The sequence below is a fragment of the Trematomus bernacchii genome, unplaced genomic scaffold (assembly GCF_902827165.1).
Source record: "Trematomus bernacchii unplaced genomic scaffold, fTreBer1.1, whole genome shotgun sequence".
Classification (NCBI taxonomy): Eukaryota; Metazoa; Chordata; class Actinopteri; order Perciformes; family Nototheniidae; genus Trematomus; species Trematomus bernacchii.
The window spans coordinates 21,531-36,322 of NW_022987562.1; the positions used below are offsets into that span (position 1 = coordinate 21,531).

The window sequence follows — 14,792 nt, forward strand, 5'->3', positions numbered from 1 at the left end:
CGATCTACCATGCTGGGAGACGTGAATATGTCACGGTTTCGTCCCTTCAAATGTGACAGTTACACAGTATTGTTAACATGGCCCAACCAGTGGAGAAATACCCGGAAGTGCCAAGCAAATGGTCTACCACGCCTATTGGTCGTTTTTTATTGTCAAAATTAGATGTTTTTAATTTATTTTTTAATCGTCACACTCTATTTCGTCGATTTTCTTGTTGCCCTAGCTGGTCGACACCTCTTTTAGCAGAAACAAAGGCTAAAAAAAAATATTAAGAGTACATACAAAATAGGGGGAAAGTAGAAGGTCAATGATAGAAATATAGAATATAAAAAATCAAGAAGATACTGTAAGTGATCTCTACAATAAAACAGTTTAGTGCTGGATGTACAAAGATATTAAAGGTAGGGTAGGTACGTTTGAGAAACAGGCTCGAGATACACTTTTTGTTATATTCCATGGAATGCTCTTAACATCCCGATAGCAATGAATATCTGAAGTGCTTTGACAAAAAATCCATAAAAAAATGTCATCTGTGGAAGCCGTAGTACTGTAAAAAGCACGACCAATCATTTTAGCCGGCCCAGCTAAAATAACTGGATGGCCTACCTGCCTGTCAGCCTTCCATCTGCGCACAAACTTATCTCGTGCCCTCATTGGTCATGTGCGCGTTCGTGTGTGTTCGAGGAGGGGCTCTGTAAGGAAGTGGCAGATTTTTTCCGGCTGTGTATTTTCAAATTCTAGCGATCTCGAGCTGTTTTCTCCAAAATGAACGACCCCACCTTTAATGCTGCCCATTATGGATACAAGCGATTTTCACCCATTTAGTACTTAGCCTACATGTTTTACATTTGTACACACCAATTTGTTTCCTATCGCCTAAACCTCCACGGCTGTACACAGTTTAATACTGTCAACTTCTAATTTTGGGAAAAACGAAAACGTCTGCCGTGGTTTCGTTCCATTTCAAAGAGCTTGACGCTCGGCGTAACCTTGGCGCACTGCCACACCGTCACTTTACAGCCCCGCCCACTTTTGGAGAAACCAACGCTGTCATTTGAACGGCGATCAAGCCTGAAGCCACAGAGCTCTTCTTTTGCTGTCCTTTCTTCTTAGAGGAAGTACAGAAACACGCAACTCTGGATTTGTTTTAATGTTTGAGGTGCAATAAACGACACAGCAGCTTTTTGGCATGATAAAACTATTATTTTCTGCCTCGCTCATGAGAGTAACAGCTGGAGAAATTACAGCCTCTCCTACTGATTTTAAATGTAACCATATATCGAGCCCGATTCTCGATTTCAAATGTGTGCTCTAAAATGATATTTATAAATGACTATTATCATTATTATAAGCAAGACAATAAATGGCAAAGATATGTAGAAAATAAACTCAATTTAAATAAATGTAAATGTCCGGTTAGGATGTATTAGAACGAAATCTAAAATGAAAATTGTAAATAAGCCATCTGTATGAAAAAAACCACCTGTATGTAAATTGTAAATAAACCATCTGTATGTCAAATATGTCTTATATGTCTTAAATGATATGATGAATTGGAAATGGGGGACCCTGATGTAAACAAGACGAAAGTCTTTCTCTGGTCTGCATCCCCTTAACAATTGTATGTTTTGAGATGTACTGTACTGTACCCAATATACAAGCTGTTAATAAACTTTTCAATCAATCAATCAATAAATCAAACAAACGTAACGTGGGAGAAAATACGTTTCTAGAAGATATGTAGAAAATAAGATACGTTCATAACAAACGTAACGTGGGAGAAAATAAGTTTCTAGCTAAACGTAATTGAGAATGCAGTTTAGTTCTGTGGGAACGTAATTTTTAGGAGACAGGGTTGGCGTAGTGGCTGCCACACATTCCTCCATGAGCAGCAGCAATGGCTGATGGGACTTCTGCTCCACTGTTGCCAGGGACGTGCACAGACATTTTGGGGGGCGGGAGCTCAAGTGAGAAAAAGGGCACTTCCCATAATCATTCATAAAAAAATGTTTTAAAACAAAAAGTTAAATGTAATTGCACATCTCTGACTTACTAACATGTAGGTATATTGACTTGGAAGCTTGTTATGGTTGGGCTGATTTGAGAAAATTGCCTTTAAGTAGTTTAATCTGAATTGTTGTATTGTTTTATAAATAGTGTTGTATGTAAAATAATCAGGTAATTGTTGAAAAATAAATTCAGTAGAATACAAAAAAAAAGAAGCAATTGGGCAGATAAATAAAAATGTACTTGAATAAGTGCACTAGAAATTATCCAGATGAAAACTCTACAATGAAATTGCAAGTATGTGAAATGACATCCCAGTATAAGTAGACAGATGCTGCCCTGCTCTCACACAGGTGTTGCTCGTTCAGCTAATTTGGCAGGGAGTCTACAAATTGTGCCACTTCCTGTGTGATCCAGATCATTCAGTCATGGGGACTCAACTCTACCTAGGTGTGATAGTCGTGACTCTTTTTGCAACGACTGTTGCCAATGCAGGTATGCTTAGCACATGTATGTAAACATCTGCTTTTGTTGGGGAATGTAGGGAAATATATAATAATGATTTTTTTTTGCAGAAATCAAAGTACAGTGTGAAAAAGACTCCATAAGCATCACATGGACGATCCCCTCGACGCTGCGGCAATATGCAGCTCGTCTCTTCCTCGGAAACTGCAATCCATCTAGGTTTAATGTTCTGCCCAGCGGAGAGGGGAACGCTGAGTTTAACTACAAACTAGCTGACTGCAATTTTAAAAGACTGGTAATGTAACTGCCATGTTTCACCAAAATACCTCTCAGTCTTTTCAATGTCATAATGAGCTTCTTTTTTTTCTTCAGGTGAAAGGGAAAAATCTCCTCTACAAAAATGAGCTGACTTTCAGGCCCAGACCAAAGTCGAGTCCTGCAGCTTATGTGTATCCCATCGAGTGTGTTTATCCAAGGTAGGAGTTGCTTTCTTATTTAAATTCAAGTTTAAAGCTGATATATGGGATAAATGTTGTTAATATATTTCAGACCTAAGGAGTGGGCTCCTCCTTTCCTGAACCCGGGGTCAGGTGTTGCCGAAGGCCGAGGAGGGCTGAAGTTCCACATGCTGCTCCTAAATGGTGAGGGCTCATGCTCCCAAAGGCAAAACACTCAAAAAATGCACACTAAGCCGTTTTTACTTTTCCCCTTTTCAGAAAAAATAACAGGGGTAGCGGAGACAAATGTCATCCCCCTGGGCTCCTTCATGCCAATATGGGCAACAGTGGAGCAGAAGTCCCATCAGCCATTGCTGCTGCTCATGGAGGAATGTGTGGCAGCCACTACGCCTGAGCTGCAGGCTAACAGCAATGTGTACCCCATCATTACAAATAAGGGGTGAGATCCAGTCTCTGATTTCTTTCATTGTTTTCTGGAGTTTAGTCCTTATCGCTTATCTGAATTTCTTCAGGTGTCTCCTGGACAGTGTGAAGGGAAACTCCAGGTTTCTCCCGTCGGTACCACTCGTCTGCAATCATCCTCTACCTGCAGTCCTTCAAGTTTGGTCTCGGCGACGAGGTGAGGGGGTAAATGTAAAGTGCTCTAAAGAATATTTGGTTCCTAGCAAACATGTATGTTTCATGTGCTCCTCAGGTGTACATTCACTGCAAACTGCTCGCATGGGATCCTGAAGTTCTAAGTGAGAGCAAGAAAGCTTGCCACTATGTAAAGGGAAATGAGCGGTAAGGGAAGAGTTTGACATGTTGGAAGTATGTGAAAATGTTCTTGCCAGCAGTTTAATATGATGAATGCAACTGATGCCATGTGCAACAAGTATGCACCATTAGCCAAGGATGCTAGCTTATTTTAGCACAACATATCCAACTTGAAGTACATCAATGCATGTACTTTGATCAGTATTGTGCTTTTATATATCTATAAAAAATGATCTCCTGCTAACTAAAAGTATAGACAACAATTGTGACGAATGATAATTGTAAAATATTTGAGAATAACAATATATTTGTTTTGAAAAGAGGGGCACTCAAATGATTAGCCAACCTAATGAGATTTATAAAATAAAAAAAGCCCTGAGCTTTTGTAAAATGTTAACCTTTTTCTGCACTGTAGATGGAAATATATCTTTTGGTCATTAACTTGATATTTATAATTTTACCAGTTTTAGTTTTTTATAGAAACATCATACCATTTTTATCACAGCTTTTTTCTTCTGTGTATACAAAATGTTTTAAAGCCATGCTGATGTATTTGAGCCTTAACGATTGCTGCTTCCTCAGATGGGAACTCCTGGATGACCCCATGCAGAGCTCCATGTGTGACTGCTGTTCTAGGACCTGCAACACTCGCTCCAAGAGAGGAGACGAATGGGGTATCGCTTTTATGCTAACTTGTATGCTTTTTTTATATAGTGTAGTCTTTTTCATTATGAAGTTATTGTTGTTTTTTTCCACCTCAGAATCCAACGGCTTCAGGCACATTTCTGTGTTGGGACCCCTGATCATAATGGATCCATCGCAACAAAATGCCCACAATGCATCAGATGTTTCCATTGCTGACCAAGGTTAATGAGTATTTATTTATTTATGGTATTTGTCTTGAAGTGTTTTCAAAACTTGCCATAAGACTAACGTTGCTAAACATTTTCTCAACAGAAAGTCCAGTCTAAGATTGGGGAGACTGAACAGAGGGCCCAGGTGGACGACATCCATATGCAGATTAAAGTTGTCTATAATCTCTGTATAAATAAAACTGTTAACTCCTGTGGAGTATAAAACGAGTATCTTTACTTCATATGAAGGTCCTACTGTCCTCAACTGTGTCCATCTGTCCTAGCAGTAGAATTTTACTAATTATGTGTGACTTTTGTCATTGAAAGATACTGTCAAGTACTGTCAATTATAATGTAACCTTTAATGGCCATGTGAGTTGGAGTATAGCCCCTGAATTTTTCTTTCACTTTCCATGTTACATTGAGCTCTGCACATGATATCAATTCTGACATTACATACACCACCAGATTTAAAAGTTATTGGTGATCTGTCTGGTTTTACATCTATGGCAACTATTTACATTGAGCCTCATTTGAAAAGACAATTCTGATCTGAATTTATTTTCTGGGCACTAATGCCTGCAGTTGAATGTAGCATAGTTTACTTTCTGGCCATGAATATAAAATCAATAGGGATGGCCTGCATGGCACGTGTTTATGCAGTTAAAAGAGGACATCATAGCAACACTAATATTCAGGTGTGTGAGTGTGGATATTTTCTCTCACTGAATACAACTTGAATGAACTGAAAAATGTACCTTTTTCCCTTACCTTAAGTTTCCATTAGGTCAAAGATATACAAATAACACATTTGAATAGGACAGGACATCTGATAAAGGAATACTACCTTCCCCCAAATGATCATTTGTTTAGAAATGACTCTCCTTTTAATTCTCAATGAAAACTATTTCTTTCATGACTTGAAGTTGAACAAAAAATCCCAACGTATACATATATTAATGTTGATATATATAACAGCAAAACTAAATCAAAACATCAGTAAGACAACCCATGCACTATCATCCTTAAAGTGTTTTAAATAAGAAGTTCAGGTAGTCATACAGGATAATAAATTGATTAACAAATGGTGATTTTGTGCTGCTGATGAAGCTGAATAAAAATGAATTGGGTGTAAGGACTAATGTGATTGGATGCTCCCCATGCTGTAATCAGTGTGCTAGCTGCTGCAGCTGGGACTGTTGACAGGCACCAGGTGAAAGACGTTATCTTGATTAATGCCTCTCAGGAACAAGGTATAAGAACATGCACTGTGTCAGTAGCAAGCATTCAGTCATGATGGTTTCATTTTGTCAAGGTGCACTGCTTCTGAGCCTGGCAGCTGCCATGGCGGTATATGCAGGTAAGACTGGACATAATTAAAGTCATGTTGTTATCCTTGACTCAAATAGTTGAGTCTAAACTTAATTTATTTGTGTTGCAGACATGAAAGTGGACTGTGGGCCAGATTTTGTGACGCTGATGTGGACAGAAAGCCGACCCCAGGCCGACACGTCGCTTCTCCGTCTGGGTAGCTGTTTCCCAACCAGCTTCTCAGCTGGAGAGGCCTACTTCTATGTGGATCTCACTGACTGTAACTTTAGGAGACTGGTATGTGTGTGTATATATATGTTAAACCTGCAAGCTGTGAGTCTGCTATATTTCCTACAGCTCTCTCAGGGGGATCTTTGTCTCTCCAACAGGTCACCGGGGATGCACTGGTGTACAGCAATGATCTGACCTACGTTGCTTCTGCAGATTCTTACAATTTGGCCTTCACCCACCCAGTTGTCTGTGCATATGAGAGGTTAGTGTTCATACCAACTACAACATAAGGTGCTAAAGGGTGACCCCACCCTTAACTAACATTTCAATTGTGGCATTTTCCATGGCCTGGGAAAGTTCAATTTGATAATAAGCTTCTTCCTCTCTAAGCCACCAGCCATGGAAGTCTGTCTCAAACTTGTGATGTCATCAGGTATAAAGTCTGAAGCTGCTATATAGACAATGAATGGGAGACTGATTTAGGGAATCTACAGCCTGTTTCTGTTCTATTCCCAAATTAGCTTTATCTATTGAAGTATTCTCTACAAATGTACCCATTTACTGAGAACAATCCTTAAGGTACACTGTGTTTTTCCCAATTCATTGTCAATTGAGTTTTTCCCATAGTTTTAATTGAACATCATACACTCTAGTTTTTTGCATTTTGGAGGAAGTAGTTAATGTCTACTTATTTTGGACTGTCTTTTAGCATAGGAGTAACAGTTCATAACTAGAGAATGCAATTCCTGAAGAAATTGTTAATGGGAATACTTTATGCTGACGCTGAATTGCTATGCTGAAATGTAATGTGTAAGAAGAAAGTGAAGAATTTTGATTGAAATGATACATGAACACTGGGGGCTTGAATGTGTGATAAGAAAAGAAAGTGGAAAAGCAGCAGAATATTTGAACTGCAAACCATTGAACTAACTTGATGGCGAATGATCTGTTGCCATGGCAACGGTATTTGATGACACCCCATAATACGCTTAGATATGTAGATGACTTCATCGTTACCAAACCTGTGAAATTTTGGGCCGTTTGGAGCATTTTCACTGAAGTTATGAGAACCATGTTTCATGGCGAGCATTGTGTTGCCATGGCAACGGCATTTGAAGAAATCTCAAAACTGTTCTGTAGATGTCTTCACGGCTGGACTGTTGGCACACATGTGAAGTTTTAGCACTTTTTGACCGTTTTCATAGGAGTTATAGCAATATCGTGTTTTATTGAAAGGGATGCGTTGCCATGGCAACAGCTTTTGAGGAAAATTCACTAATGGCACAAAGACATGTTGAGGGCTGGACCATTAACTGTCATCTGAAGTCTGGTGGTGTTTTGACCATTTTCATATAAGTTACGACAACATCGTGTTTTATGGCGAGGGAAACGGCATATGGTGAGATCTCAGATTTGACATAGAGCTGTTGAGACATGGACCGGTGATATACAACTGAAGATTGGGGGACGATTGGACCGTGTCTATTGGAGTTACAGCGACATCGTGTTTTATGGTGAGGGATGCGTTGCCATAGTAACACCACATTACCCAACATCAGATTTGATGTAGAGCTGTTCAGGGCCACAGTGTTAACCATCATGTGATGTTTGGTGGCGTTCTGAGCATGTCAATTGGAGTTATGACATCATCATGTTCCGTCACACAGGTGTTTATGTTTGAGCTAACAACGTTATGAAACACCTGTCCTTGAGCCCAGAGATCAAAGGTTTCCATGGTGATGTGCAGTAATCAGTGAGAGGAGAGCCTTTCCATTGTACTGAATGAGGGATAAACCTCTTACATGTGAACGTTTTGTTGAAGAACCGTAACAGATATCGGTGAAATTTCAACACGTGAAGCATCTCAAGAACCCTTGGCATCTGAAGTGTGCTTTTTGTGTACTTTCGGGTCAATAATGTGGCATTTTTGGCAGATTAACTAAAGGTGTGCGGCTGCTGCTGTGAGGAAAGATGAGCCTGAATTTACAATGGGCTTTAATGGAGACATGTTGAAAGTTTGTCACTTCATGCCCTTGAGAGGCATTTTGTTTAATTTTTTCTCATTTTTCAAGATACGAGATGTTTTCCTACGTTTCTCATGAAAGATTATGTCTCAGGAATGTAGGGTTTGGGAATTATGGCAGGTTTAAAAGAAAATATGAAGGCAAAATTAAATCAGTCCACTCTAGCTGTGACATCACACACTCTAAAATCTGAAGAAGGCCTCTTTACCAAGGTCTGAACAATGTTTAATATCTCTAAAAGTTGTGTTACACGAATAATGTCTGAAAGATGTGCAAAATGTTAAAGTTGGAATGAGGTTTCTGAGTGAAAGTATGAAAGAGCAGTTGAAGATTGTTCAAGTCTGAAGAGTTTCTCCATTGACTTCCATGTTAAAAATGTGATGAATTATGGGATGCAATCGATTCACGAACGTTTTGATGTTTGAACGGAGTTCCTGCGATGTGGGAGCAGAAGAGCAGCAAAATAACCCGGCGGAATAATAATAAAGAATTCGTCTGTAGAACAAGTAGTTGGAATGCTGTATCAGCATTCCCACTAAATGAGCTTAAAGCAAATGTGAGTAAACAAGCTTGCACTAATAAATTCAATAGTGTCACGCATTTTCTTTACCATTCTGCTTTATTTTGTGCAGGCCCAAAGACTGGTATGCTGCGATCTATGACCCGGTGTTTAAAACCTACAGTCTAGGAGATCTGCAGTTTAACATTGGCCTTATGAATGGTGGGTAAACAACATGAGAAACTCTCTACGAACGGCAGCTCTCCCTGACTTTTGTAACTTAATGACTCTTCTCCTGTTTACTGCCCCAGACGACTTCTCAGGCCCTGCTGAATCTACACGCTTTCCTCTGGGCTCCATCATCCCCATCATGGCTAGTGTGGTGCAGGAGACCCATCAGCCCTTGCTGCTGCTTCTTGAGGAATGTGTAGCAGCTACCACACCAGAGCTGTACCCTGAAAGCACCATGTACCCTATAATCTCCAATAAAGGGTATGGCAATGAGCATTGATTTAAAAAAAGGTATTTTGGTAGTAATGCTAATACATTTTCTTTAACCCAACAGATGTCTTTTGGAAAGTGTGTCGTCACGATCAAAGTTTGAACCAAGGCAAAAGTCATCGGAGATCCGCCTATCACTTCAGACCTTTACGTTTGCTATGGGAGAAGAGGTAAATTGGCCTTTACATTTTTTTTCAGATTCAAGGTTTTATTGTGGAAACTGAGATTAATTTATGCCATGATGCCTATATTTTCCCTCTACTCAACAGGTCTTTATCCACTGCAAACTTTTGGCTTGGGATCCCAATGGTCTTGACAGCACTAAGAAAGCCTGCCACTTTGTCGAAGGGCATGGGTAAAAATATTACTTTTAATATATCAGAATTTGAATTGTAGGTTAATTTGTTTTACATGAGATGACTTATTCAGCTTAAGCCCAGTCTACTGAAGATACAGATGGATCCCATTCATAACTATTCAAACTTTGTGGAATCTTTATTTGGAAGAGTTGAGATGCATTTTAATTATCTTTTCATCCAATCTTCATGAACTCAGTTGGGAGTTGCTGGACAACTTGGCCCAGAGCAATCTTTGTGACTGCTGTGAATCGAAATGCAAGTCAAGGAGGCAGAGGAGTGTTGTGTCAGGTATGTACACAACTTCTGCTGTATTACACTTGTTTGGTTGACTTGTACTAAAATATATATTTTTGCAGAGAAACATGGAATGGTACAAAAAGCAGTCATTGGGCCATTTACCATCACAGATGTGAATTCCTGAAGGTAAGGGTTTCGTATTGCAATATACATTTATTCTGAACGGCTATATTAAACGTTGTTCTCCCAACAGGAATGGATCCATTTAGCTGACTGGTTTCTTCAATCTGAATTTGTTTTTTTATTCTTGGTTCTCTTTGCATTTCAGATTGTATGTGGCCAATAAAAAAAAAAATGTTTCTGAACTACTTAATTGAAGTTCTCAAATTATTGAGTTTGACTTGCCTTTTGTATGAAATGGTTTAAACTAAGCTGTATTACTGAATCTTGATGACCTTGTCTTATTTCTGGGAACGTTTCCAGGTCTATTCAATGTCATGAACTTTTTTTTTTTTTTTTTTTTTCCCCCCCCCCGTGTCAATTTCCCAGAAATATTGATCACACTAAATCTTTGAAAGCAATATGATTACATTCAACTTTTTGTTCAAATTTTCAATCAAGAACTCTTAGAAGTTAATGCTTATCATGTAAGTATTTTTATTCTGTATTCTTCAAGCAGGTCAAGGCTAAACTCAGTAATTGTCCAAAGAATATTATGGTTGAACAATGAAGAGAATGGATTCAAAGCTTTTCAGCATTATACTCAATTAGCCCTTTTTTTTTTTTGTATGGACTTGTTCCTTAAAGTGGACCTATCATGCTATATTGGAATAATATAGTGTAGGACCATACCTACATAAGGCATATTTATACTTTTTTTTTTTTTTTTTTTTTTCAAAATACCAAACGGATCATGCATTTTAGCCATGCCTTATTTTGCTCAATTTGACATTTTTTTGCTCTGGATTTGCAAGGGTTGATTCTGTGAGCAACAGCACCATCTAGAGGCCTGGCATATGTACTACAGAGTCTCCAGCGCTTTCGAACGGCTGTGGCTGTCCTCCGGATTGGTGGAGTTGGCCCAATAGCCGTAGCGCCACTGTCCTGACGTCAGTAAAGTGTTCAAATCTGGATCAGTTATCAGATCCGTTGCAGCCCCTTTTTTAGAGATTTGGGTATGGAGGAAAATTGAGGGTTGTGTTTTCTCTCACTTGGTGAGTTCCCTGGAACACCGGGGACACATATTCATGTATAAAAGACGTACAAAAGTGCATTTTGCATGATAGGTCCCCTTTAAGGTTCGACATGTAATTGTCAACTATGTAAATTGTAGACTGATTCTTGGTACATAATACACTCTATCACTGAACGTATCATACGTCACGTTCACAGTGATCCCTTTTTATTTACTTCAAGACAAATGTGCAGTTTTATTTCATACAGTTCCATTTTGATTGAGAGAGGGAAATAATCTAAACCTCACGCGTGGCGTTTCACTGTCAAGGGGGGCGATATAGCGTGTATGTAATTACATTGCAAATACTGACTTGAGCCCCACTACTGTATGGGTTAGCCCCAGGGACGTGCACAGGTACGGGCTAATGTTGCCCGGGCAACTGCCCTTTTTCCCTTTTTGGCTGACCTGCCCTTCTGGAGAGAGCGAGGTTTTTTTTTTTTCTTTCTGTTGTGAGTAGTGTTACCAATCCCGCTTCAATCACATTAGTATGCATAAAAAAGTGACAGGTCACACCTAAGTCCCGCCCCCTAATTATGCTAATGAGCCCCCTTTGATATGCTAATGAGCCCCTTTGTTCGAGGTGTTATCGCGTACAGGTGTTACATCCTCCCGGTAGCCCCCACCCCTCTCAGCCCCCACCCCCCTTAGCCCCCACCCCTTCTAAGCCCACCCCCCTCCCCCTCACATACAGGTGTTACATCCGCCCTGTAGCCCCCACCCCTCTCAGCCCCCACCCCTCTCAACCCACCCCCTCCTCTCCCCTTACAGTAGGCGTCACATCCTCCCTGTCGCCCCCCACCCCTGAAGATAGTGAGGGGGTGGAGTCAGTCATAAAAAAAGAAATCTATGCAAAACTAGATAAAAGCCAGTCATTTGAGCTTTGAAACAAATTGATATGATTCGATATTAAACCAACTAATTATAGTAGATTAATTAACTATTCAAACGTGTACAGTAATTTACAATAACACGGGAATAATAAACGGGTCAGCAACAGCGGGTCTCTCCCGTCAGATTAGACTTTACTAGATTAGACTTTACTAGCGTTTATACCCATATCGATCAGATCTAGCTAGTTCTAGCTAATGATATGACTACCTGCTTATTAAAAGACACCTAAACAATAAGCGTCACTATGCAACGGGGTGAGGCCACAAAGTATAGTACAGCATTATGCATTTTGTTTACATGCCCACCGGAACCCCGAGGCATTACCAACAGATCAATGCGCAATCAACCCATACAGGACATCTCTTGCTACACATAATGTGTAGACATTATAATTGACTATTCTTGTCTGTCACATACTCTTTTGTCTGTCACACACTATTCTTGTATGTCACATAAGTGGCGCAACTGATGCGGTATTACCGCTAAAGGGGGCCAGTCAAGAAACGGGTGCAGTATCTGTGCCGGGTTCAGACCCTCCGTCTGAGGCTCTTCATGAAAAATGGAGTCTGGGTGTGTGAGACTGTCTCCCCTCATACCCCCTCCCACGACCTCCCCTCCCCCCTGCCTGTCACCTCCTGATCTTGCGATCAGCTGTTAATTCTCATTCACTAAGTCACCTAAAACTTTTATTGGAATTGGGTTTTCTTTAGAGCTGTTTTCAGTGAGACAATGCAGTTTCTGATCATTTTAAGTTTCAAGTTTCAAGGCTTTATGGCATATGCCCATTAGCTACAGTGTAGATATGTCAATGAAAAACATAGGTCACAGGCTCCTCCAACAGTGCACATAAAACAGATAAAATACTGCAATTTGTGCGTAATTCTCTCACAAAGGAACTGTAAGATACACGTTTATGTATGGAAAACTATATAACTTGGTAAAATATTCATTCATTTGTAATGAATTGAGTTTTCTTCAAGAATCAAACTCTAAATGGAGAGTTTGTGATTTTAACACTGTTTCGATGAAACAATGCAGTTTTGATAACTTGACTTGACTAACATTACTTTTTTAAATATATGTTTTTTAGATGCTTTACTTTTTGATTTCTTTCATATTATTTTAACACAACATTACTTTTTTCATATTTTTCAACATACTGTGATATATATATTTTTTTTCTCTCCATTATATTTTTGAATATACAGTGATTTTTATCAAAATACAACATGCAACTATTACATTATACAATATTACGACTTTTTGCGATATTTTCAACACAATATACTTTTTTTTTTGTAGGGCTTCAGGATATTTGGCATGTCATGCCTAAAACCGGTGTCATCTTTCCTGAAACTGACGTGCTGTCCGTTTTACAAACAAGTTATCTTTCTGCTTCTTCCCCCTATGAATTTTCCTCCCCCGTCCCTCTTACTACAGCCATCACAACAGCAACCAAGTCAGATCTGTGAAATTAAACACCTCTTCCCAAAGCGTGACTTCCCTATTGAGGGAGTGGGGCAGTGGGGCCTAACCCGATTTGCCCAAATATACTAACATGCAGAACATATGGTATGTTTGAAAAAAGACTAACCATCTATCCAGTTCAAGCTGTCTTTAAGATGTGACATTGCGCTCTGACTTTTCCCCGTAAAATCGTGACAAACTATTACTTATTAAATTTGACCTCATGCTGCTTGGTTGAAAATGATAGATGAGCATTTACCAACAGATCAACGCGCAATCAACCCATACAGGAGATCTCTTTCTACACATCATGTGTTATCACTATAATATCATGTCATTATTTAATGTTGTTTTGTTTGTGTGTGTGTGTGTACAACGAAGTCTCTTTGAGAGGAAAATTATAATTTAAAGATCTTAATACCCCCTTATTGTTTAATTACTTCACACAACTATTAAACAATCCCTATATGGAGTTACATGAGGCTACATTTACTGGTGTGCTTCCCTAGATGATATAAATAGTCCACGTGCCATGGAACTCAGGAGTCCGCCCTTTGAGGCGTTGTTAACATTAATGCTTTTTGCTTTTGTTTTTGTTACTAAGATACTTTTTTAGCCTTATGATAGGATGAACTTAAGCTGTAGTCAATAAAGACATGTTTAATAGAGTGTTGCTGTTAGAGAACATACCTGCGCAGCACTCCACCACGTCTTGGCTTTGGCTTCATGGCCTTCACTGTCCTCTCCCTTTGAGTTTTTTCAAAGGCTGGGATACATTTTCCAAATGATCACTTGTTACATGGTGACAAACATATGGTTATATAACCTTAAAGAACTAACAAAAAATAATTAAGTATTTGCAATGCATAAACATAGAAGATATCACTGTCATATTATGATCACTTATTGTAAGTAAGTTTAAGTAAAACTAACACAAGTCAATATTATTCACCTGGGCATTAGTGGGCTTGAGGGTCTCAGGGAGCGTGGACAAAGTGACTTGTCTCTGTATTTGAGGATTCTCAGTGCAGGCACTAACAGGAAGCTGCTGTGCATTAGTGGAGAGTCCTCTGAAGGCAGCTGTTATTTCATTCACACACTCATCTGTTACCTGCTGACTCCTCATAGTAAGTCTAGCCAAGTCAGCTGTTAAGTTGTCCATACCATCGCTTGATAACTGGTAACTTTTGATTGACAGTCCAGCCATGGCAGCTGCCAACTCGTCCATATAATTCTTAAGAACGTGGTGACAATACTACAAAAAAAAGTGTATATATTAGGTCAGTTAACCTTGAACAGCTAAACAGTTCAAGTGGTAAGTAACTAAGTATTTGCAATGAATAAACATAGAAATGATCACTGTCATATTATATAATCACTTAATATGGAGATAAGTAAAACTGACACAGACAGTTTAAACTGCTTGTTAAAACGCTATTGCTTATTGTGTTTTCTCAGCACACTAACATAAATAAGGATGTATAATATAAAAAAC

At 39.2% G+C, this 14,792-nt stretch overlaps 2 protein-coding genes across 2 annotated transcripts; both read left to right on the forward strand.

The window, feature by feature from the left end:
• The first annotated feature begins 1,863 nt into the window (after window positions 1–1,863).
• On the forward strand, window positions 1,864–4,792 carry LOC117477478. The gene is given in 12 exon segments (XM_034124151.1): window positions 1,864–1,967; window positions 2,425–2,502; window positions 2,583–2,767; window positions 2,845–2,948; window positions 3,022–3,113; window positions 3,189–3,369; window positions 3,443–3,485; window positions 3,487–3,549; window positions 3,625–3,713; window positions 4,269–4,360; window positions 4,448–4,552; window positions 4,644–4,792. Coding segments are annotated over 12 exon segments (1,116 nt in total). The 5' UTR covers window positions 1,864–1,897; the 3' UTR covers window positions 4,658–4,792.
• A 991-nt stretch (window positions 4,793–5,783) lies between these two features.
• LOC117477481 (zona pellucida sperm-binding protein 3-like) lies at window positions 5,784–10,057 on the forward strand. Its single transcript, XM_034124155.1, has 10 exons — window positions 5,784–5,900; window positions 5,982–6,148; window positions 6,241–6,344; window positions 8,739–8,827; window positions 8,917–9,097; window positions 9,171–9,276; window positions 9,376–9,461; window positions 9,662–9,753; window positions 9,822–9,888; window positions 9,956–10,057. The coding sequence occupies exons 1-9, from the start codon at window positions 5,804–5,806 to the stop codon at window positions 9,884–9,886; spliced, it is 987 nt and encodes a 328-aa protein (XP_033980046.1). The 5' UTR covers window positions 5,784–5,803; the 3' UTR covers window positions 9,887–9,888; window positions 9,956–10,057.
• The last annotated feature ends 4,735 nt before the right edge of the window (window positions 10,058–14,792 follow it).

What these genes read in the sequence shown, in the direction of transcription:
- LOC117477481 (XM_034124155.1), top strand. Translation starts at nt 5,804, where the DNA reads ATGCACTGTGTCAGTAGCAAGCATTCAGTCATGATGGTTTCATTTTGT. An exon ending in TGCCATGGCGGTATATGCAG is followed by an intron (nt 5,901 to 5,981) that starts GTAAGACTGGAC and finishes TTTGTGTTGCAG; the next exon opens with ACATGAAAGTGGACTGTGGG. An exon ending in ACTGTAACTTTAGGAGACTG is followed by an intron (nt 6,149 to 6,240) that starts GTATGTGTGTGT and finishes TCTCTCCAACAG; the next exon opens with GTCACCGGGGATGCACTGGT.